This window comes from Electrophorus electricus, chromosome 10 (assembly GCF_041902795.1).
Source record: "Electrophorus electricus isolate QZ-2024a chromosome 10, ASM4190279v1, whole genome shotgun sequence".
NCBI classification, from domain to species: domain Eukaryota; kingdom Metazoa; phylum Chordata; class Actinopteri; order Gymnotiformes; family Gymnotidae; genus Electrophorus; species Electrophorus electricus.
In genome coordinates, this window is record NC_137506.1 from 415001 (window position 1) to 437500 (window position 22500).

A 22500-nucleotide genomic window follows, 5' to 3' on the forward strand; every position below is an offset into this window, starting at 1 on the left:
CGTTGTGATATTCTTTATCTATTTATTTATTTAATACATTAGGCATTTGTACACAGAGAGAGAGAGAGAGAGAGAGAGAGACAGGCACACACATACATACACACACACACACACACACACACACACACACACACACACACACACACACACACATATATATTCCAGGTGCTGTTTCTCAGGAAAATCTGTGCACTTACTACAGTTTTGAATCTCTCTCTCTCTCTCTCTCTCTATATATATATATATATATATATATATGAAATTTTTTATTTATTTATTTTTTCCCCCAGCCAGATACAGGCTGACAAAATACTAACAGCTAAGCAAACAGACACAGCGATGGACAAACAGCAGAAGAGGGCCGTAATGCGGAAGGTGACGCCAACGGTGGCTCCCGTGGGAATCAGAGCACTATGGGCTGTGACCCCCCCAAACTGGGAGAATGGCTCGTGGCTCCAGCAGATCCCAGGAGCAACATCTGAGATCTCCGTCCAGAAGAGTGCAGTCCAGGGAACAGCGAGGATGCTACACAGAACCTCTCACAGCTTAAGCAGCTCCAGAGCTTGAAGGAGACTTCCCACAGGAGGGTGAGTGGGGAATTTACACACACACACACACACCTCATTCACCCTTAAAAAAAGTCTGTTTTTACTCCCCTACCAGAGCCCTGGTAGCTCGAGGGTCCTGCTTAGTATCCTGAGTTCTTGATGAAGGCTCTTAAGACTCCACATTCCAGGATCCATGTGTGGGACATTGAGTCACAGGCTGGTGCTACTCAGGTTGGTCTGTCTGCTCTTACAGTCTCGAGTGGTTCTTTTATCCACCAGCAGCTGTGTTTGGCTCCTCTGGTGTTCTTGCCAATGCATTTCTGGTCCCCGCGCACGTACTGAGTCATGTGACCACTAACCTCAGCCACACTGATGTCTGACAGGAGCGTCCTTGCAGTGCAGAGGCAGGTTATCGGCTGGATCTCAGCTTCAGTAACCGCTGGGCATTGTTGCTGTGCGATGCCTCCACCTGCCGTGTGATTTTCCTGTATTGTTCAGTCTCCAGCTTCGGTTCAGAAATATGAGTTTACAGTCTGAATGTCATTTTGTGATCTTCTTGATCTTCAGTTTTAACACTATGCGTTTTCACATTTAATTTCCCTTGTGCAGTGTACTTATTACCCATTACCTGTTCATTTGATTATACTGGTGCGTAGCTGATAGTAAGAACTATCTGATTTATTTGAAGGCAAAGTTTCATTATGAATAAAGTTTGAATGTTTTTGTTCTGGTAGGTTTTTGTTGTTTTTGCCAAGAAAAGATGCAGTTTTGGGAACCGAGTTAGCTCTGTTTTTAAAATGTGGAAACAAACGGGATGTAATTTCAGAGTATGTTTTGCCAGTTGTACAGTAACAATTTGTAATTCAAAGAGCAGTTTTATTCCTCCAGAATCTCATCCAGCATCCAGCTGGACGGCATTTCATTATACGAACACAAGAGGGGGCACCAGTCACCTGATGGACAACCTTAGAACAGCACAGCCGTAGGACCCCGTTCACAGGGCAAGAACAGAACAGGCAATCACTTAGAACAGCACAGCCGTAGGACCCCGTTCACAGGGCAAGAACAGAACAGGCAATCACTTAGAACAGCACAGCCGTAGGACCCTGTTCACAGGGCAAGAACAGAACAGGCAATCACTGGCACGTTCATTTTTATTTCTGTAGAAAATATCACTTTTAAAAACAAAATTTCCATACACAAAAATCACATTAAAAAGTTTTTGACCTCTTAAATAAAAAATGCTTTGCAAAAAAAAAAAAAGTTTTGACCCCAAGACACTGGATGTATTTGGATAAGTTGAATGTGCAAACCCTCATTTGGAATTAAGGCTTCAGCTTGTATTGAAATCAGTTCTTTTGGTCAGAAAATAATTCCACCATCGTTCTCTACCTCTATAGCTCTCTCTTCACGCTGTTCTAAGTTTGGAGTGCTTGATTGTTTCAGTGGTTAAAGTTAAGGCTTAAAACAGGTTAAAACTAAAATGATTGTATCATGTGAGTGTGTGTTTGCACAGTGATGAGAGACAGAAAGACAGTCACCTCCATGCTTATCATGCAAAAAATTTCCACCTATATATATTTTTGGGCCATTTTTCTTAAACTCAGATCAGGTCCTAACCCAAGAGTAAAAACGACGCGTGATTGTGAAGCTCCACTAATATTCCACTTCAGCACAAGACCAGGCTTATCGCACGTCCACAACACCAGCCCATGACCAGTGAGAGCTTCTACCCAGGGATCTCCATCTGAGCCTCGGGGGCGGAAGGGGCCATCAACGTCCGGGGAGCTCGGGACACCCAGGGGCTTTGTGGGGAGAAGGCACGGAGAAGGAGAGAAGGAATGATGGAAGAGAAGGAATGCCGTTCTGTTCATCATTCCATCTCGCTGAGGCCGCACGGTCGACGGAATTCCTGGCCTCTCTCATGGATCCACTTGTTCGACACTGGGGAGAGTACAGAGGCGAGATCAGGAATGATGATGGCAAAGTTCCAGAAGCCTGCGTGGGTGAGGGGGCACCTCTCAGTCATGCCCTGGCAAGCTTGGTTGAGCAGGTTCTCTTTTTCCTTCACTCTAATATGGCGTTTTTATTTTATTTTTCCCAATTAACTGTCTGTGTGCTTGTCAGGTATGCTTAGTATGTTATATACACGTGTTACATACAAGACAAATTCCTTGTATGGGTAAAATACTTGTGGAAATAAAGCCATTCAGATTCGGAACACCCTAAATTTGGATTTAAGACGACGTATCCGTGTTAATCCAAATGTCAAGACTAAATCGGAGTCCCAGTGTAATCCAGAATGAGAAGGATCCTCTCACCTCCTGGACCATCCAGTGGAACTACATCTTAATGAAACAAACCCCATGAGAGGAACGTCGTGGAATACAGCACGAGACCGCCATGTCAGGCAAATAGTGCGCCAGGGACCGAGCAGGAATGTGCCCCCTGTGCGATGTCCTAGGGCAGTAGAACACACTCACCCCACTTGTTGCCCACAAGGACGGGGCAGGCAGCGTGTCGTGTGCTATAGTCGCCCTCCCCACTGGCAAACAGGTTATACCAGAACACCGCTGTTCCCTGCAACATGTCAGATAAACACAGATAATAACCAAGAAATGTAAGACTCTCATCACACAGTAACACGTGTTCAGTGTCTAGGACAATAAGGAGTACAATTCAGTACCGAGTTATCATTAGGGTCAGTATACGGTGTCCAATCGTGGATTAGATTATAACCTTTTATCATTAGGGTCAGTGTACGGCGTCCAATCGTGGATTAGATTATAACCTTTTATCATTAGGGTCAGTATACGGCGTCCAATCGTGGATTAGATTATAACCTTTTATCATTAGGGTCAGTATACGGCATCCAATCGTGGATTAGATTATAACCTTTTATCATTAGGGTCAGTATACGGGGTCCAATCGTGGATTAGATTATAACCTTTTATCATTAGGGTCAGTATACAGCGTCCAATCGTGGATTAGACTGTTACCTTTTTAGGCCACACTGCAGCCCCAACATCTGTGAACACAGTGGCGCCCCCTGCTGGCACGTCACTCATCTGCAATATGCAGTTCAACAAGGTCCACATTTATGCACAGAAAATCTTCCCAAAAAAGGCAATTATATTTATACCCAAGTATTTAGAGCTGTTTAAATATTTATCAGATAAAGTTACTCACATAACATCAGTTATTTAACAGACGTGTTGATTGAGAAACATCACCAAACGGAATCGAGTGAACAATGATGGAGTGAGGAGGTGACACAATAAAGATGGATAGATGGTGGACAGACGAGTGCAAGGACTCACATAGAAGAGCCAGGTGGCTATTCTGTTTCCAGTGCCCAGTTCTTTAAACGCGTCCGGCTCATCTTTCTGTGTGCAAAAAAAAAAGTTGAATTCAACCCCATGTTAATATAATTGTTGAATGATTAGTGTTTGTCTCTGCGTGAAGGACTCTCACCCTGCCGAAGTCAAAGTGGGGTTCATATTGTCCTCCAACGCCGTAGTTCGCCACCTGGAAGCAAACAACTGTCAGTATTCCTGACACAAGGCGACCTTTCACCCCTGCGCCGTGCAGGGATTTGGAGAGCTTGTGATCAATACTGGAGTAGCACAGGTAATAAGGAATTATTTAAATATGATCTGATTGGTCTGTCTGGGAGCCCCGCCCCTCACCTGCAACTCCTCTGCTGTGTCCATGTTTAGACCTGTGACATCCTCGAGACGCTGGTTTATCTTAGAAATCACTGGGTGGTCATGACCAGTTAGCCAAGCGCTACCGAAGAGAGGAAGAGGGAGGAGTCAACTTAATTAATCTCTTAATTATGCTAATAGGAAGTCCATTCTTCAGATAATTATCAAGCACTTCAAGTTTGGAATGAAATGTGAAAGAGCAAGTAGGAATGTGTAAGAGTGTAAGAGTGTGAAACTGTAAAAGGGCTGTGTGGGGCTGTGAGGGTTAAACCAAAACCCCCGGGTGCCAAACGCCAGACAGAGGTCTGTTAAATGTGAGCATAGATGTGAGATGATAAAGACAGGAAAGTAGCACAACGAGACAGAGAAGAGCAAGTAGGGCGTGCGTGTGTGTGTGTGTGTGAGTGTGTGTGTGTGTGTGTGTGAGTGTGTGTATGTGTGTGTGTGTGTGTGTGTAAAACACGTAATGAGGAAGCATTTAGCTGATAACATTTTAGAGAGTCAAAAATGTGAAGATATCTGTGAAGATATCTGGAAGATTTTTTAAAAAATGCCTCAACCTTTCAATGGCAAAACTACATCTTACTTAGAAATCAAATTTCTTGCAGGCAGCTGTCAAGAATCCAACCAGGCAGCTGTATGTATAAACTTACAACGGAGTCGGAACGCATCGGAAAAGGCCCAAAGCTATAAAGGCTGCCTTTGGCGCAGAAATTCCAGTCATGCCAAATCTCCTGAAAAATCTGTTTTTATTGGATATATTCCTGAAAACATATTTTGAGTCAGCCAATGAGAGGAGACCATCTCTCATATCAGTGCACTTCAGGTCAGAGTGGAGGAGTTGTGGTCTGCTGTGGAGAATCTAGGAATCTCACTGAGAAATGTCCAGTGTCTCATGTCTCCTCTTGCGTTCGCACATTCCACCTCTGTCCTGTTTATTGGCAAGACACAAAGCCATGTGGCAAAGTCGTACAGTGCCGCCCTCTTCTGCCTTCCACCGGCTCTCTTCCTGTGTCTCTCTCTATCTCTTCCCCCAGTCTCTCTCTCTCTCACTCTCTCTCACTCCAATTTCTTGACATGTGCACATGCTCACGTAGGGCCTTACAAAACCCCCACAGATTAAACCAAACAGGCAAAAACTCCACCCAATGTCTCCATGTCTGGGTTGTCCACACACGCACGCACGCACGCACGCACACACACACACACACACACACACACACACACACACACACACACACACACACACACACACATAATGAACAGGGTGAGTTAAACCTCTCTGGTGTGGGTAGCACCAGTGCTACTATGTATATCTTGTTTAAGGGTTATTTTGGTCTGTAGACTCAAACGACTGGTTATGCAGGACCAAAGAGAATTCATTCTGCGTGCATGTGTGCGAGTGTGATTTACTGTCCACTGGATAAAATACTGGGTGTTCTGGCTAAAGGTGAATATGAACGCAAGAGGAAAAAGAAAAAGAATTGGAAGAGTTAGAGAATCTTTCCCAAACTTTTGTATCAGTGTGTTTTCACAGCTGTTGTATAAACGTGTGTGTGTGTGTGTCTAATCTCATATGTTACTTGCAATGGGTATTTGGGTGGCTTTGAATATGCCTGCACAAAAACAAGCGTCCTCATAGTGTCGGCATACAAGATGGTTTGTCCAGAAATGTGTACTCCCCTTGTAAGAATGTGGAATGGGGCGGGGCATCAGAATGGAGGGAGTGAATGCAGTAAGAGGGAAATGGGACAGCCAATCAAATTAGACTCCACCATTGTAGTAAGCCTATCAGACCTCCTGTTTGCCTGGTAGTGGATCACAGTCCAAATGGCAACTTTCCTGCACGAACATTTCGGCAGCGCGGCCACACACAGAAATCCAACTTCCGCATCACAGACAGGGGGAGCTGCATCAGGACGAGGAAGCAGACATGTTCTGAGGTCTCTAGAAGGACCCTGAGAAAGGGGATTGCCAACACAGGAGCCTGAACAGAAATAGAGAGGGCCTAGCAAGCAATAGGCTAATCTGAGGCAGGCTAATTTGTAGTGGATTATACCAGACAAAGCCACCCACAATAGCACTTTAATGCTGAACTGCATGGCGGGGAAGAACCTTCTGAGCTTTGACCTTTGACCCCCCTTACCTCTTGGAGACTCTGTACTGAGCAGTGGTGAGTTTTCCTGTAATGGGGTCATGTACAGTGGCGCGCCTTAGCTATTCCCAGAGAGACAGAGTGAGAGAGGAAGAGAGAGAGAGAGAGAGAGAAAATAGAGTGTAATAGAAAAACATGGAGATAGAGATAGGGAAAGATAACAACAGGCAGAGAGAGAGAGAGAGAGAGAGAGAGAGAGAGAGACAGAGAGATGGTTAGCAGGGTTTATAATACTAAATGGGGACTAGCAGTGAGACAGGGGCAAATTAATACACGCCTACATCAACTTTACAAGAAAGTTAATTTAGCAGGTACAGTACAGGAGCCGTTACTGCGGTTACTACGGAAGCCTGTCTGCGGGACTGCTGAGTCCAGCGGTTTGCGTGAGGCAGTAATGAATCTCCTGTCCCACTGTAGTCAAAGCTTGTTAATACTGCGGGAGGAGAGAGAGAAGAGCTCCTCCTTCCCTTCTTCTCCTCCTCCTTCTACACGGAGGCCCCACAACTCCTCAGCACGGTCACAAGATGCCGTGTTCCCTCAGCGCATTGGCCCATGGTTGACACACCCACAGATGACACCTAGAGCGCGTCTTAGGCAGCATCTCTGGAGGTTTGGTGGAACCTTTTAAGGTACAGGGTCCTGTGAAATGGAACGAATCTGGAGGGTCCCGCACTGGGCTCTGTGTCTCTGCTGGGGAGTTCTGTGACCACCGAGCAAGACCGTGGGCAGGCGGCGGGGCGGCCAGCGTCTCCTCCTGTGGCCACACCCTGACCTCACCTCTTACTGATCCTGTAGGAGGCGGTCTCGAGCACACCTGTGATGGGGTTGGATATGGTGGCCCTACGAAGCTGAAAGATTATAGTGGGGTTAACACCACACGCGCTACACTCTGTCACAGCATCACCTCTCTCTGTCGCTCTCTCTCCATCTCTCCATCTCTTTCTGGGGTTTTTCTGACACATTTTGTTTGACTGTGGTTTCCTTTTCTCCTGATCATGTGATCTCTCTTTCTTTGAGGGCTTGTATTTTGCTTGGTTTGTAGTAAACTACACTGGTTAAAAAAGTTTAGGTATTTGTCAACTGAAATGTGTCGCTGTACTGGTCAGTCATGTTTTGAAAGAGTTTAACATTTTTAAAACGGTCTAATGGTTCTCTCATCAGCTGATGGTCAGGTCTGATTGTAAGGTCCGATGGTCAGGTCTGATTAATGGTCAGGTCTGATGGTCAGGTCAGGTGTGATCGTCAGGCCCTTCATGATGTGTTTCCCCAGCTTGACACTTTGTTTCATGGTAATTATACACAAAAGCTGTCTGAGATATAGATGTATATATTCTTCTAAGACAACACACTGATAAACTGAAGAAAGGCAATAAATAAAAAACAAATGGTTTTAACTTTTTAACTTAAATTGAAAATTTTTATGCCATGGCCAGCAATCAAATATCCATAACTGCTGGCCATGGAAGTCAAAAATCCATGAGGTCACGCCCTCCTTCTTTTATGGACGGCACACACAGCCAATCAGAAGGGCTCTCCTCGATGCCACCATGAAGCGGCTCCAGTACCAGGCTCTCCTGTGAGACCGGAGGTGGGAGCAGAACTCACCCTGGGCTTGGCCAGCTCTTTAACCTTCTCAATCTCATAGTCGGAGATGATGTCATAGAAACGGACGATGTGGGGGCGGTCCCACTCATCCTCCTGCTTCACAGGAGCCAACAGCAGATGAGGCTTGCGCCCGTTGTCGGAGTAACGGCAAAAGAGACGGCTGCGCCTTCGCGGAGTCTACGGGTGGAGAGAGAGGGAGAGGTTAGGTCAAACTGTAAAACTTCCAAGAAAAAGAAAAGGTTTAAAGGCTAAAGACCGAATCAGAAAAAGAACAACTGAGGGAATCAAGAAGCACTTAGTAAGTAGAGGGTGACGTAGGTGTAGATGTAGCTGTAGGTGTAGATATGGGTGTAGCTGTAGGTGTAGATGTAGCTGTAGGTGTAGTTGTAGCTGTAGGTGTAGTAGTTGTAGCAGAGAGCTGTAGGTGTAGCAGTAAGTGTAGTTGAAGCAGAGTGCTGTAGGTGTAGATGTAGCTGTAGTTGTAGCTGTAGGTGTAGTTGTAGATATAGGTGTAGATGTAGCTGTAGGTGTAGTTGTAGATATAGGTGTAGATGTAGCTGTAGGTGTAGTAGTTGTAGCAGAGAGCTGTAGGTGTAGCAGTAAGTGTAGTTGAAGCAGAGTGCTGTAGGTGTAGATGTAGCTGTAGGTGTATCTGTAGTTTTGGCTGTAGCTGTAGTTGTAGCTGTGCTCACCATCTTCACTCCTTCTCCTCGGCACAACTGTTCGTATCTCCTCCTCTCAGGCAGCGGGTCCTTGGAGCGCTTCATCTGGACATCGCGTTTGTCCAGCTGTCTCGCCGTTCCCTCCTTCTGGCCGGACGACTGCTCCACCTCCTCCACCTCCTCCACCTTCCTCTGCTTCTCCAGCTGGAACTCAAAAAACTTCATGTTCCCGTTGGCCCGCTGGTGGGTGGGGTCTAACACGCGCACGCACACACACACACACACACACACGTAATCAGACAGGATGCTCATCAGAGGCTACTCTTGTAAGGATTAATTGATAATAAACAGTCATGAGGCAACAGCTGGGGAGTGGGACTCTACCCAGTTTGAGCATCCTCATGGTGAGCTCCAGTGCGCGTTCTAGCTCCCCCTGCTGGTAGATGGCGTAACTGAGGTAGTCCATGACGGTCACCTTGTCTACAGGGGAGTCCTCACCATCGTCCAGCTGTCTGAGAGCTTGTGCCATCCAGAGCTCTGTGTGGTAGTAATCGGCCTCGGAGTAGGCGATCTTACCCAGCTCGAAGCAGTCTTCTACCGTCATACGGCTCTTGTACACAACGCCTGAATCACACACGCACACACAGAGCGTCTTTATATTTAAATATATTCCAGGCTTTGGAGTTTGAGAGGTTAATTCAGATTGACAATAACTTAGCAGTTCTTCCAAACAATTTGTACAGATAAACAATTTGAGCAAAAATTAAACACACACAGACACACTCACCAGGCAGGTCTCCGGCTGAGATGTCGTGGGCCGACAGCTGGTACGTGTCCTGCAGCCGAAGTAAAGCCTTGGCAACTCCATTCTGGTCCTCATCAGTGGGGAAGTGCTGTCTCTGTACTGTGAGATTAGAAATAAACCCTGCAGAGAGAGAGAGAGAGAGAGAGAGAGAGAGAGAGAGAGAGAGAGAGGGTGAGAGAGAGAGAGAGAGAGAGGGAGAGAGAGAGAGAGGGAGAGAGAGAGAGAGAGAGGGTGAGAGAGAGAGGGAGAGGGAGAGAGAGAGAGAGAGAGAGAGAGAGGGAGAGAGAGAGAGGGAGAGAGAGAGAGGGAGAGAGAGAGAGGGTGAGAGAGAGAGAGAGGGAGAGAGAGAGTGAGAATGGGGTAGAGACAAAACCAGGCAGATAATTGAACAGTAGTATCTTCCTACCTGCACTTTGAACATACAGGTGTAAACCTACCTAGAGCAGCTAGAAATGTTTCTCTAGAATCCAACTCTAATCCTCCATCCCTAGATTTGTATCAGCGCACGCACACACGCACCATCGCTGGTGTCCTGCAACACCAGGTTCTCCAGATCAGCCCACTCTGAGTTGAGTCTCTTCACTAGTTTGAAGGCGTTGACCGGGTGCCCCAGGAAGCCCTCGGGATCCTGCGTTGCCGTGGACGTCAGTGTGTCCAACTTCTCAACCCACCTGACACACACACACACACACACACACACACACACACACAGTGAAAGGGATAATACACAGGAGGTGCGCGTGCGTGCGTGCCTGCGCGTACTTACTGCTTAACCTGTTCCAGTTTGTTCTCTTCTGCTCTGATGTAATCTTTCAGTGATGTCACCAAGTCTTTCTCTGTGTACAGCAAGTCTGTCATCTGACCTAAGGGTCACAAGGTCAGAGGTCAAATAAGAGGTCAACTGTGCTACCTGACTTTTTCATTCCAGTAAGAAGATCAATTGCATCAAAACCATGAAGAAGAAACAAACTCCAGACATTCAGTTCATCTGAGCGACCGAAACGTGAGGAAGACGAAGACATGGGAGAATGAAGGAGAGAGGAAGATGAAAGGAGAAGGACAGTCTCACCGATGGACGTGAAGAAATCAACATGAGCGTGGAGAGCTTGAAAAAACAAACTAAACGCCAAGCAGCAGAGAGCCATCCTGAGAGAGAGAGAGAGAGAGAGAGAGAGGGAGAGAGAGAGGGAGAGAGAAAGAGAGAGAGAGGGAGGGTGAGAGTGAGGGAGGGTGAGAGGTTGAGAGTTAGAGAGAGAAGGAGAGAGAGAGAAAGAGGGAGAGAGAGAGAGAAAGAGGGAGGGAGGGAGGGAGGGATGGTGAGAGGTTGAGAGTTAGAGAGAGAGAAGGAGAGAGAGAGGGGGAGGGGGGTGGGAGAGGGAGAGAAAGAGAGAGAGAGAGGGAGATTGTCGTTAAGAGTTCAATTAAAGCACCACACTGCCTTAAGGAGTTCTGTCAAGCCAACGTCCACACTTACCGTTACAATTAACACTTACATATGGATAGGAGAACAGATGCCACTGTGTGTGAGAAAGAGAGAGAGAGAGACTTTTTGGGGATTTGCTGAATAAACATGACACCTCTACAAACCAAGAGGCATGGTGGGTGAGGAGACAGAGACTGCTTTAGGAAATGTGTTAAACACACACAGTGTGTAAGTGAGTTTACACAAACTCCTCAAACCATCTGTGTTATGAGTTGTGACTTTTAAAAGGAAACTGTTACTTTTCCATTAGATTTTGTTTTGGTTTCACCCCGGTCTGCCTGTGAGGTCAGTGTGAGAATTACAGTTAACGTGCATCTCTCTCAGCTGCACTTGTGGAAAAACACAACACAAACACACTAGCATAAATGTTTAGTTCATATTAATGTTTCAGCTCAGGTGAAACTGAACGCTTTAGCTCATATTAATACAAATGTCTCGTCTGGGATGAATATGGATGTTTTAAGTTCACATGTCTGCAGGGCGGTCACAGTTCTGCTTTCTTTCTGCTGCGGTGAGCGCTGGGGTGCACGTTAGGAAAACCCGGACCAATGTTTCAGCGAGCTCTGCGATAAAGGCTGAAGAACTGCATTCTGTAACACTGAAGAGCAGCGTTGGTGTGCAAGCTGCCGCGGCGGGGGAAAACAGGATTTGGCTTTAGAAAGTTTCAGAAACTCTCGCACGTCCCATTGCCGCTCGCTAAACTTTGAGTTCACAGAAGGCTTTGCCCGTTTTGTTGAGGTTTCCCACCGAAACGCCATAAAGATGATCACTGCTGCACTCGCCCGCCGCGGCGCGCGCTCGTGAGGAACGAACTCATCTCGAGCGCTGGAAGCGCCTGCCACGTCCTCGCCCCTCCCCCACGCGCTCGCCTGCCGCCTCGAGCGACGACTTTACCGGCGCGCAGGCTTTAAAAACCGACGACACCAGACAGTAAAAAAAAGAGCGCAGCCCCTCGAGCGGAGCGCCAGAGGACGAGACATGCGGCGTGCGCGCGACAGCACGTCTGCAAACAACACCGCGCGCAGCAGCCCTCCGGCCGGTTGCACCACTCTCGCGCTTCGCTGGGGTCGTTAGTAAACAGGTCGGGCCTCCCGTAAGAGTCACACTCACCATGTCACATCGGACTTTTCAAACACGACTAATGGCATCAGTCGCTCCAGCGTCACCGCGGTCTTTGCACGAGTCACCGACGGCGAGCTGTTACAACGATCCGCTTACGGAGTGCGGAGGAAACCGGACAATACTCGCGCATTACTTTCCTACTGCAGCACCGCGTGGACCCGCAAGAGATGTAATTCATCCTCATACACGCCGGTGCTTTGCGGTCCGTTACGGCAGAAATGGATCCTTACCCGTAGCCTGGTTTACAGTCGCTATACACACGCCAACACACTTCAGAGTTGCGTCCAGAGTTTGCTGTTTCCGCTTTCCGTTGGAGTCGCCTCGGTCTCTCTCGCTCCGTGTGCGCGAGCCTCGGGATGCAGCGCTTCTTTATTCGGGGGGGGGGGTTCCGTCTTCCGGTGCCTAACTCGTCATTTGGCTTGCGGAGATTCTGCCGTGATACGTGCGGAGTCGCACACACGCTGAACCGAGCAGGTTTATATGGAAAGCCAAAGTGGTCATAGTTTTACACTGTCGGCTGCATATGCGCCTTCACGAGCTGGAGCAAACTAAAGGGTTCCACGCGGGGAGAGATGACCTAAAGTCTGACTCTCTCTATCAGTTACTAGTAATACTTTTAAAGAGCATTAATAGAAGAAGAAAACATTTTCAAATTAAGGAAAGCTCTGGAAATATTTACTGTATGCGCCTCTTTTGATAGTTAATCATTTCTTTAATAATATTTAATCATTTCTTGACAGAATTGGGCAGGTTTTTTCTTTCTTCGGTGCAGTAAACCTGGTGGAAAACTGGGTGCATATTTGGCTTTGTGTCAGTGTATTTTGCATCAGTGTAAGTATAGAAATATGATATGTGAAAGGTGATCGTGTTGGTGCCCTGCACACCTGAGTCCTTCCCAGAGCAGGTGTGGACCCTGTCACGGGGTGAACGGGGTGGGTTTAACTGGAGCGCTGGGGAAGTGGATCACGTGTCAGCTGTAGAGGACACAACACATTTCAAATATAGCGTGCAAAACACATGATAGCACAAACTGAGCAACAGAGATAAATCATTGTATTTTAAAGTGCAGAAGGGGGGGAACGTTTCTCAGTGCTCCGTTTAAAATACATTCACGGTGTGTTCTCCGTGTAACAGCAAGTACACTGGAAAAACCTCGTTATAGCCGATGATGAGTAATAGACCCCCCAAGCTTCTGTTTTGTGTTTGAAATATTCCTAAATGGAAATATACGGGGGCACTTTTCTCGGGGTTAAACCCAGTCCCTGGTGTGCAGCGCGTACTTTGGATGAAACTAATTGTAAGCGACGAGTAAAACCTTCAAGAGAACCACTGCTCTCATCTAGCACAATTATCAGGGCTGCTGAGGTGCTGGTTCCGTCTGGGTTTTATTATAAATGCATATAGACCAAAGTGTGATATAATATATGGGGTAAAACTGTTAGGACCTTGTTCTCTCTGTGTTCTAGAATTGCATAGGAAGTTACATATGTGCGCTTGTTGTGGTACATTACTAGTTTAACAATAAGATACGACGGCTTTTCTCACGTGTTCTCAGAGAAGACAAAGCGGGATAACGGAGATGACCTCATTACTGTGCCATGCGATGCAGTTTATTTGTGTCTGACATAACCAAATGTCTGAAGCTTTGAGGTTGTGGGACATTCAGAACACACCAACCAACCCACCAACTTGTCAATCAATACAAGTGAAATACATGAAAGTGCAAAGTATACATGTCTCTGAGGAACACTACAGGCCTCTTAAACAGCTAAAATATTCAACCTAGCTGTGATACACAGAGGTCGAGGTTTTCAAGCTTTAAGTTTATTTGTCGTGTGCACAGAAAGTCAGAGACAGATGTCCACTGTTTGTGTGAGTCTCAAGCGCTACAGCTACACAAACTGCAAGTACAAATATAAGGTAGCGGATGCGACTAATTACCCAGCTAATATTTGCACACTGAAGGTCTAATGCATGTGTCTGTCTGCAAGATGCATTACACGTAAAGTTACAATTAACTATAGAAACCAAAAGATAACATTATAGCTCACACACACAGATTAAGCATGTCAATGCAGCATCACACGAAAGCATAATGATTTTGCGCCTGCGCAGCATGGAACACCTGTTGAAATATACCTGTCAGTGACATGCAGCAACCTGCACCCGAGCAAGCACATGAGTAGATACAATCTGGTATATCCTGGTTAAACAGCTGTGATCTGATGAGCGCTGTGTACGATGCTGATGAATGGCATCAACTTTTCAGTCTCAGAGAATTCTAGGAATCCCCCCCAATCTTCTTAGGCTTTCTGTCTTTCTGTCTTTCATTTTTACCCATCTTTTGAGAAAATACTGACTGTGAGTTTCTCTGCGTATTGTTCCCGCTCGCTAGCACAGCAGCCTGTAATGCAATGTCTTGTTTTATGCAGTAAATATGGACTCGCCTTCCCAGCAGAGGGCGCTCTTGGCAAGCGGTTGCGCTGGTGTGAGAGTTAAGAGATTCGTGTTGTTTGTTTCCAAGTTACAGCCAGTTCTCACGCGGATTTTAAGCACATTACAGGAAATGAAAAGCAGCACTACTAGTCTTCAATCTTCTGAAGTTCTCCCACGTTACTCCACTGCTGCACTCCCTTCATTGGCTTCCAGTAGCTGTACGCGTTAGATTTAAAACCTTGTTGTTTGCCTACAAAGCCAAAGATGGACCATACATGAGGTCAAAGGTCAAAGCCTGATCCGTACCTCAGGAACTTCCAACTTCAAGTACGGCTCGGCTTGAAACACCAGATTTCAGGTCTCATGGAGACAAGCAACAAAACTATTTTCTGTCCTGGCTCAAAGATGGTAGAATGAACTTCCACTTGCTGTCTGGACAGCAGAGTCCCTTGCAGTCTTCAAACGCAGACTGAAGACCATCTATTCATGGAATATTTAAAGGACAACTGACACTGCTCCCATATAGACTGACTAAATTAATACTTATTGTAGGGTTTTGTTTATTACACTGATGTTGACTAACAAACTCTAGTACTTATTGTTTATTGCACTTATCATTGTTTAAGAGAGACCTCATGTATTTTGTATTTCTAGGTATCAGCAGTGATCCCTGTATTTCTACAATATTCTAGTTCACTGGTATCTTGGACTCTACCCTACTGTACTGTACTAGGATGTGTTCTATGAGTAAATAACAAAGCACTTTTGTAAGTCGCTCTGGATAAGAGTGTAAATGTAAATGATTTAATCTCCTGAGGGTAACAATTCTAGCAGAAAATGAACAAAAAGAGCATTTGTGATTCCGGGCATGTCCACTTTATTAAACTGTAGTACATGAAATTACTCTTATTAACCAAATGGTGACAGTAAACAAGCAGGACATCCATAAAAGAAGATTAAAATAATATTCAACACATTAGCACAGAGGTCACGGACTTGTAAGGCCAAACATGCCATTTTAATTTACATGGTGAGAATCGTCTATTTATTACACAACACTGACTTAAATTTTATAATTAAATTTTTTTTAAATGGTTCTTTACTAATACAATTAGGCTGTATATCACTAAATTAGGGACAAATTGCAACAGTTGTTTTCTAATGCAATCATCATTTCACAACTAACATTTGTTTGTAACTTTGTGCTATTTCACCATGGTCTAACACATTTTAGCTTTTATCTGATGACTGTGAGAATGTAAGCAAGGTTTAAACCACAGTATTACCGATCTATTTACTTACATATGTACAGTGCTTTATTTATTTATTTAACTGCTAACTAGCTTAGCTGGTTATGTTTGTTGTATAAACTGTTATTTATTCACTGCAGTAATTGCTCATTTTGAAGAATTACACATATAGTAAGGTCTCCTGCCAGGGGTTTTGGTCTGTGGCGTCTTTTGACCACTAGAGGTCAGGCCACTAGAAAACCAGACAGCAAATACCACCACGTCATAAAAATAAAGAGGAAAGATTTTTCTCTAGCCTGTATGTACAGTTTTGCAAATCCAACAGCACTTTAAGTTGTACTAAGGCTACATGTATTCAGTTTTCAAATTGTCAGTTTTTTTCAATGCCCTGCAAAATAAAGGGGTAAATATTTTAAACATTTTAAACAAGCTATAATTGTGTAAGAAATATATTATTAAAAATCCCACCATTTCCCTGCTAGTGGAGACATTGGGGTTATGAAGAAATCCTTCCAGTTAAACAAGCACTCCCAAGTTGGTGGGAGGCAAAACTGTTTTGATTATGTGTCTGTGGTCCATGAGGAAGAGATTGAAGGTTGTCCAGAAGCCTCCTGTGGTGGTGGGGCATCTTCACTGCCTCTATAGCTTCTCTAGATGTTCCCGTCTTAGGCATGTGCTCTGCCCTGTGCCACATCTTCACACCGAACCTAATACTCTGAATCCCGTCCACTGGGGTGTTCACCTCCAGACTGTCAATCCAACTTTGTAGTCATTGGTAGTTACCTGAAGAGTTCATGTAAGCAACTGCCCACTTTGTTAATGAGCCCAACTCTTGAGTAAAGGAAGGGTTGTGAGTCTTCAGAACCTGGATGTCACAGGCTGTGATTTGAACACCTGTGTTTTGATTACAAGTGTAACATGCTGGCCCGAGTGCCGAAGGGCGTGGAGCAGGACGCACAGACTTCCTCGACATGGACGAACATTTATTCATATACAACCTAGAGGACGAAAGTGGCACTCACATGTAAACACAAACAATGAACATAAGCACACTAAACACTAACTACTTCTAACACTTAACACGATATTAAACAAACATAGTTAAGACTTGACACATAGTTACACATGACACGCTACATTCACAATGACCAACACGCTGCACACATTGGCACAGGTTTAATTACACATAGACTAACACAATGAAGGTGTGTACAGGTGTGGTTACAACCAAAGATCCTCCCAATTCCAACCACATGACTCACAGGAGGCGAGCGTTGCGTGATAACAAGATCAGATGTTGAATTTAATGGGATTACATTACATCTGGACTGTGCCCTGTACTCCAGACATTACATCTGGACTGTGCCCCTGTACTCCAGATATTACATCTGGACTGTGCCCTGTACTCCAGACATTACATCTGGACTGTGCCCTGTACTCCAGACATTACATCTGGACTGTGCCCTGTACTCCAGACATTACATCTGGACTGTGCCCCTGTACTCCAGACATTACATCTGGACTGTGCCCTGTACTCCAGACATTACATCTGGACTGTGCCCTGTACTCCAGACATTACATCTGGACTGTGCCCCTGTACTCCAGACATTACATCTGGACTGTGCCCCTGTACTCCAGACATTACATCTGGACTGTGTCCCTGTACTCCAGACATTACATCTGGACTGTGTCCAGAGTGAAAGTATGAGAGAGAGAGAGAGAGAGAGAGAGAGAGAGAGAGAGAGAGAGAGAGAGAGATGGTGCGGTGTGGGCAAATACCTCTCGCTGTGTATGTGGGGTCTTTAACCTTTGGGTAATCATTGTCGTTTTGGCTTCTCTCATGACTGTTGGACTCCGCAGGTTTGGGAGGTAAGAAAAAGTGTCTGTTTGCTCTGGGTTAGAGTGCCTGTAAACAGACTTACGGAGCAGAAGCTTCATCCACTTACAGGCTCACAGATCAGCAGCTTTCCTTTAGTTTGGATAGCTAATGCCCTAAAATAGAAATGTTCCAGTTTTTCTTAAAGTGAAACCCTGGTTTTCTGTATTTCAGCTGCTTTTAAACTTATTCTGTGTGTATTCATGATGATGATGATCATGATGATGATGATGATGATGATGAAGATGATGGTAGTGAAATGCAGTAGTCTATGTTTGTTTTGTGGTTTTCTACTGGTTTCCGCCGCTGGTTTTCGTCTGTGAATGGTATGTCCAGCCTTCCCCCGCTGGTCAGCAACATTAGTAGTGCAGATCAAAGTCCCTCCCAACCGGTCAGTACTTCAGAGTAACGCTCGCATGCAAATTCATGGGCGAAACGAACGGAAAACATTTCTTGACATTTCAAGACAGAACATTTGTATATTTAAACTACAATGAATTATTTATCTCAGAGAAACCAGCCAGGTAATAAGTGTGGGGTTGTATTAGCTGCATACGTGCTCTGAGAAGTGATACACGGGATTTAGGAAGACCGAGAGACCCTTCCCTGGCGTGAGTACGACCGTCTCGTGGTTCGATGGGAAGCTCGTGTTTGCTTTGGTCGTTGTTTCTTCAGACGCGGTTGCCACTGCAGAAATTACTCGTTTACTACACGAACTCGTGCATTTTCCAAACCGCTTACTCTGATTCAGGTCGCGAGGGGCCGGAGATTGCGGAACTGTAGTGTTTATTCAGACCCCTCGTGAGTTCCCGCGTCACGCATCTCCGCGCACAGGAGGGCACATGCTGATCTGCGGGCGGCGAGTTTGCATCTTAACTAACGAATAAAGTCGGATTTATTTTTAAAAGTGGCGCATTGTTGCTGTTGGTTCAAAATTCTTCATGAGACGTCTCACTGAGGAAAAGATATACATTGTGTTATTAATGCATTAGAAATGTATTTTTACATAATGATACTAACTATATACTAACTATATGAACTAAATCTATAGTATAATAGGCCTGTATACTGAGGGTATATGGATTTACCCTCAGCTCATCACCCTCTTCTCTCTCTCTCTCTCTCTCTCTCTCTCCCTCCCTCTCTCTCTCCCTCTCTCTCTCTCCTCCTCTCTCTCCCTCAGTTTTGTGTGCTGTGCTCCTGCACTGAGGATGTGTGTATGTGAGGTTTCTAAAATCCTGAGCCCACTCCTGCTCTACAGCGCCGCCCTGCTGTTCGTGGTGTTGTATTCACTGGCAGACCAGCTCCACAGTTTCGTGTGTGGTGTCTTCATTCCACAGTACCACTACCCATATATAGTGCCCCTTGCTCTCATGCAGGTAGCCTTACTCTTGTGTTGGATTTCTCCTTGGTGGGTGCCTAGCTCCGGATGTTGGAGACCTGTGTGGTTTATTCCAGCTGGGCTTGGCACATGTGTCAAGCTCCCATAATTCAGTAATCCTCTCTAATGGTGGGCCCCTAGGTGTGTGCATGCGTACCTGTGTGTGTGTGTGTGTGTGTGTGAGGAGCATCAGCCAACAGAACAGCATTATAAAAGGAGCTCCAAGCGCTCAACTCTGGACTAGCGTCCCAACTGTCCTCTCCATGCACCACAGCTCCCACTGCACCTGAGTCCAGCAGAGTATGTGTGCAGTACAGGGAGGACACTAGCTCACTCCTCAGCCTGCTGGACTCATGCCTGGTTTCGTTAGCACTAGAAAACTTGAGTAAAACCATTGTGCTCATTCACTGCATGTGCAGACGCATTTTAGCACTTACAGAGGAACAAGAAACTTCACTCAAGGACACCTGGTCCAGTGCAACACACCTGATCCAGTGTAACAGTTACAACACAAGAACACCTGGTCCAGTGCAACACACCTGATCCAGTGTAACAGTTACAACACAAGAACACCTGGTCCAGTGCAACACACCTGATCCAGTGTAACAGTTACAACACAAGGACACCTGGTCCAGTGTAACACACCTCATCCAGAGTAACAGTTACAACACAAGAACACCTGGTCCAGTGCAACACACCTGATCCAGTATAACAGTTACAACACAAGGACACCTGGTCCAGTGCAACACACCTCATCCAGTATAACAGTTACAACACAAGGACACCTGGTCCAGTGCAACACACCTGATCCAGTGTAACAGATACAACACAAGGACACCTGGTCCAGTGTAACACACCTCATCCAGAGTAACAGTTACAACACAAGAACACCTGGTCCAGTGCAACTGATCCAGAGTAACAGTTACAATACAAGGACACTTTGTCCAGTGTAACACACCTGATCCAGTATAACAGTTACAACACAAGGACACCTGGTCCAGTGTAACACACCTGATCCAGTGTAACGGTTACAACACAAGGACACCTGTTACAGTGCAACACACCTGATCCAGAGTAACAGTTACAACACAAGGACATCTGGTCCACTGTAACACACCTGATACAGTGTAACAGTTACAACACAAGGACATCTGGTCCACTGTAACACACCTGATACAGTGTAACAGTTACAACACAAGGACACCTGGTCCAGTGTAACACACCTGATCCAGTGTAACGGTTACAACACAAGGACACCTGTTACAGTGCAACACACCTGATCCAGAGTAACAGTTACAACACAAGGACATCTGGTCCACTGTAACACACCTGATACAGTGTAACAGTTACAACACAAGGACATCTGGTCCACTGTAACACACCTGATACAGTGTAACAGTTACAACACAAAGACACCTGGTCCAGTGTAACATTTACAACACAAGTGTATTTTCTGGGAAAAAGCATATTGGATTCCAGCTATGTATGAGAATAGTATGATTACATAAGCATTTAGCACCATTAAGTGTGTTTTGAAAAACAGCTGCCGTGTTGAAAAGAATGAAGCCTGATTAAACTGAGAACGAAGGGCTTGTGATTTTATCATAAGAGAAGGAGACCACATGCAGCTGTCCAGTTGTACTGGGATGAATAATCTTCAGCGTCATCAAATCATGCAAACTCAGGTCAAACTTCTTTAATCTGCAGTGATTTTTCATTCATCCTGTTTGCACTGCAATAGCTGCATGGATGTGTGTTTGTCCATACTGTGACTTCGTCTGTTGTCCCATTGTGGGCTTTTCCAGGTCCTGGTGCACGTTCTGGCCCTGCTGGGTGTGCACGCGGTGGGCCTGATTCATCTGGAGCCTTTCTCCCTGCCGCTGGCTGAGAGACTGCTGCTCCCGGCCGTGTGCGGCAGCACTCAGTCAGTCCTTGCCCTATGGGCGGAGTCAGAGGCCCACTCGGGCCTGTACCCCCTAACCGCCCGGCTCCTCCCCCTCCTCAGCCTGGCCTGGGGCCACCCGCTGGGACTGGGCACGCCCCGCTACTTCCACCTCACCTGCCTGCTGATGGCGGTCACTTTCACCTCCATGAGCGTCTCAGGTAGTAGGACTCTAATTCCCAGCATGCACTAGGGCACAAATGGAATAATGCACTCATGGAATTCAAATTAATTTAATGTTTACACTGTCATTGAAAACAACGAAATTGAAATGGGACTGCCTGGATGAATAAGCAAAGTTGATTGTGTGTGTGTGTGTGTGTGTGTGTGTGTGTGTGTGTGTGTGTGTGTGCGTGTCAGTGCGTGAAGGTCTGCACACTGTCGAGATCCAGGAGTGTGTGTACTCTCCCCTAAGCCTGTTGCTGCACAGCCTGTCCCTCACATGGCTCTCAAAGGTTGCTCGAGCCGAGCAAGGCCACACTTCGACCTTCGACCTCTACTACACCCTGACGGTGACTCAGAGCCTGTTACTAGCGTTGCTGTGCTTGCTGCACCCCCATAGCCTGCCGGCGATCGCCCAGGGCAGCTGGCACAGTCTGCTGTTTCTGGGCTACCTGCTGGCCCTGCTGCTGCTGGGTGCGCTGCAGCGCCTCCTGGTGGACATCACCGTGCTGCGCATCTCAGCTCTCGCCGCGGCACTACTGCACTCTGCCAGAGGACTCGCGGTGCCGCTTTACAACCTGCTCTAGATCGGCCAATCGGGAAAAGGCACTCGGCCGGAAGCGTCCAATCACAGACCGGCGCGAAGAGCAAAGCGTATGAATAGCTGCTTGTGGAATCAGAAATCACTGTGGTATTGTTTTCAAAAACAACACATTTCAAAACACTATTTTTACTTCCACATGAATTTTATGCAGCATTTTATCTGGTCTTTTCCCCCCAACGTTCCCCGAAACAGTAACAAAACCATCTGAAACTGCTCCCGTCTCCTCTCATCTCCTCTAACGTGGATTACACGTGTGGATTTTTAAGTGAGCAAGCAGGTGCCAACGTTCTTTTTCCAGACAGATTAATCTGATTTGGGACGTGCTGTCTGAACACAGGAAACCTAAAAGCTTAGAGACATGAACATGTGTCACGGACGGTCAAACACTAAAGCACAAATGATTGACCGAGTGTGTGAGGAATCCCTGCGCATTTATTACACCACCAGCCGCAGGCTGGTTTATAACTAAGGGCAGGACACTTAGAAATGTGCTCTTTTTTCTTTCCTGTCCAATCTGTGATACTTTCTAACACCTGGATTCTAGGAAACCATTTTGAATTAAGTATATAATTTATTACTGCAATTTGTAAACACTATGTTAGTGAAAAATTTAGTTTTTGTAAATTCACATTTCAAAACACACTTCTCAAAATATTGCCTTTATTTAAGATCCTGTACAAAAATACATGTGGATGAAGGAGGTGAGAACCTTAGATCCTTCTCCCGCGTGGTAAGAGCAGAAGACGTTGCACGTCAACATGC

The 22500-nt window shown here is 45.9% G+C and overlaps 3 protein-coding genes across 9 annotated transcripts in view; 1 reads left to right on the forward strand and 2 right to left on the reverse strand.

Moving 5' to 3' along the window:
* Positions 1-1684: 1684 nt before the first annotated feature.
* p4ha1b (prolyl 4-hydroxylase, alpha polypeptide I b) lies at positions 1685-12828 on the reverse strand. Of its 3 annotated transcripts, XM_035533044.2 has the most exons (16): positions 12318-12828; positions 10957-10999; positions 10552-10628; positions 10249-10345; positions 10002-10153; positions 9465-9602; positions 9062-9301; positions 8708-8931; positions 8016-8192; positions 6402-6472; positions 4238-4337; positions 4023-4076; positions 3869-3934; positions 3548-3616; positions 3032-3128; positions 1685-2492 (listed from the first exon to the last, which is right to left on the reverse strand). In XM_035533044.2, the coding sequence occupies exons 3-16, from the start codon at positions 10625-10627 to the stop codon at positions 2422-2424; spliced, it is 1632 nt and encodes a 543-aa protein (XP_035388937.1). In that variant the 5' UTR covers position 10628; positions 10957-10999; positions 12318-12828; the 3' UTR covers positions 1685-2421. The 3 variants fall into 3 exon arrangements, with proteins under 3 accessions (XP_035388937.1, XP_035388936.1, XP_035388935.1); XM_035533043.2 differs by lacking the exons at positions 6402-6472; positions 10957-10999 and adding an exon at positions 7188-7258 and having other exon boundaries at positions 12318-12826; XM_035533042.2 differs by lacking the exon at positions 10957-10999 and having other exon boundaries at positions 12318-12825.
* A 4712-nt stretch (positions 12829-17540) lies between these two features.
* On the forward strand, positions 17541-22226 carry si:ch211-248a14.8 (uncharacterized). Of its 4 annotated transcripts, none has more exons than XM_081721156.1 (4): positions 17541-17642; positions 18833-19028; positions 20836-21133; positions 21342-22226. In XM_081721156.1, exons 1-4 carry the CDS (start codon positions 17614-17616, stop codon positions 21719-21721), a joined length of 903 nt encoding a protein of 300 aa, XP_081577282.1. In that variant the 5' UTR covers positions 17541-17613; the 3' UTR covers positions 21722-22226. The 4 variants fall into 4 exon arrangements, with proteins under 4 accessions (XP_081577282.1, XP_026851931.2, XP_026851932.2 ...); XM_026996130.3 differs by having other exon boundaries at positions 17542-17642; positions 21333-22226; XM_026996131.3 differs by lacking the exon at positions 17541-17642 and adding an exon at positions 18131-18260 and having other exon boundaries at positions 21333-22226.
* A 155-nt stretch (positions 22227-22381) lies between these two features.
* The window catches only part of ecd (ecdysoneless homolog (Drosophila)), a 4698-nt gene continuing 4579 nt past the window's right edge, over positions 22382-22500 (reverse strand). For both annotated transcript variants that reach the window (XM_026996137.3, XM_026996138.3), the window contains exon 12: positions 22382-22500. This exon is cut by the window's right edge and continues 329 nt beyond it. The gene's annotated coding sequence lies outside the window, so the exon portion shown is untranslated.

Bases quoted from the DNA above. Each gene is read 5' to 3' on its own strand.
- si:ch211-248a14.8 (XM_026996130.3), top strand. From the start codon at position 17,614: ATGACTGTTGGACTCCGCAGGTTTGGGAG. The intron at 17,643-18,832 runs GTAAGAAAAAGT...TCTCTCCCTCAG, and splicing joins GGACTCCGCAGGTTTGGGAG to TTTTGTGTGCTGTGCTCCTG. The intron at 21,134-21,332 runs GTAGTAGGACTC...TGTGCGTGTCAG, and splicing joins CACCTCCATGAGCGTCTCAG to TGCGTGAAGGTCTGCACACT.
- p4ha1b (XM_035533044.2), bottom strand. From the start codon at position 10,627: ATGGCTCTCTGCTGCTTGGCGTTTAGTTTGTTTTTTCAAGCTCTCCAC. The intron at 9,603-10,001 runs GTGCGTGTGTGC...CTCTCTCTGCAG, and splicing joins GTTGCAGGACACCAGCGATG to GGTTTATTTCTAATCTCACA. The intron at 8,932-9,061 runs GTAGAGTCCCAC...TGCGCGTGTTAG, and splicing joins CATGAGGATGCTCAAACTGG to ACCCCACCCACCAGCGGGCC.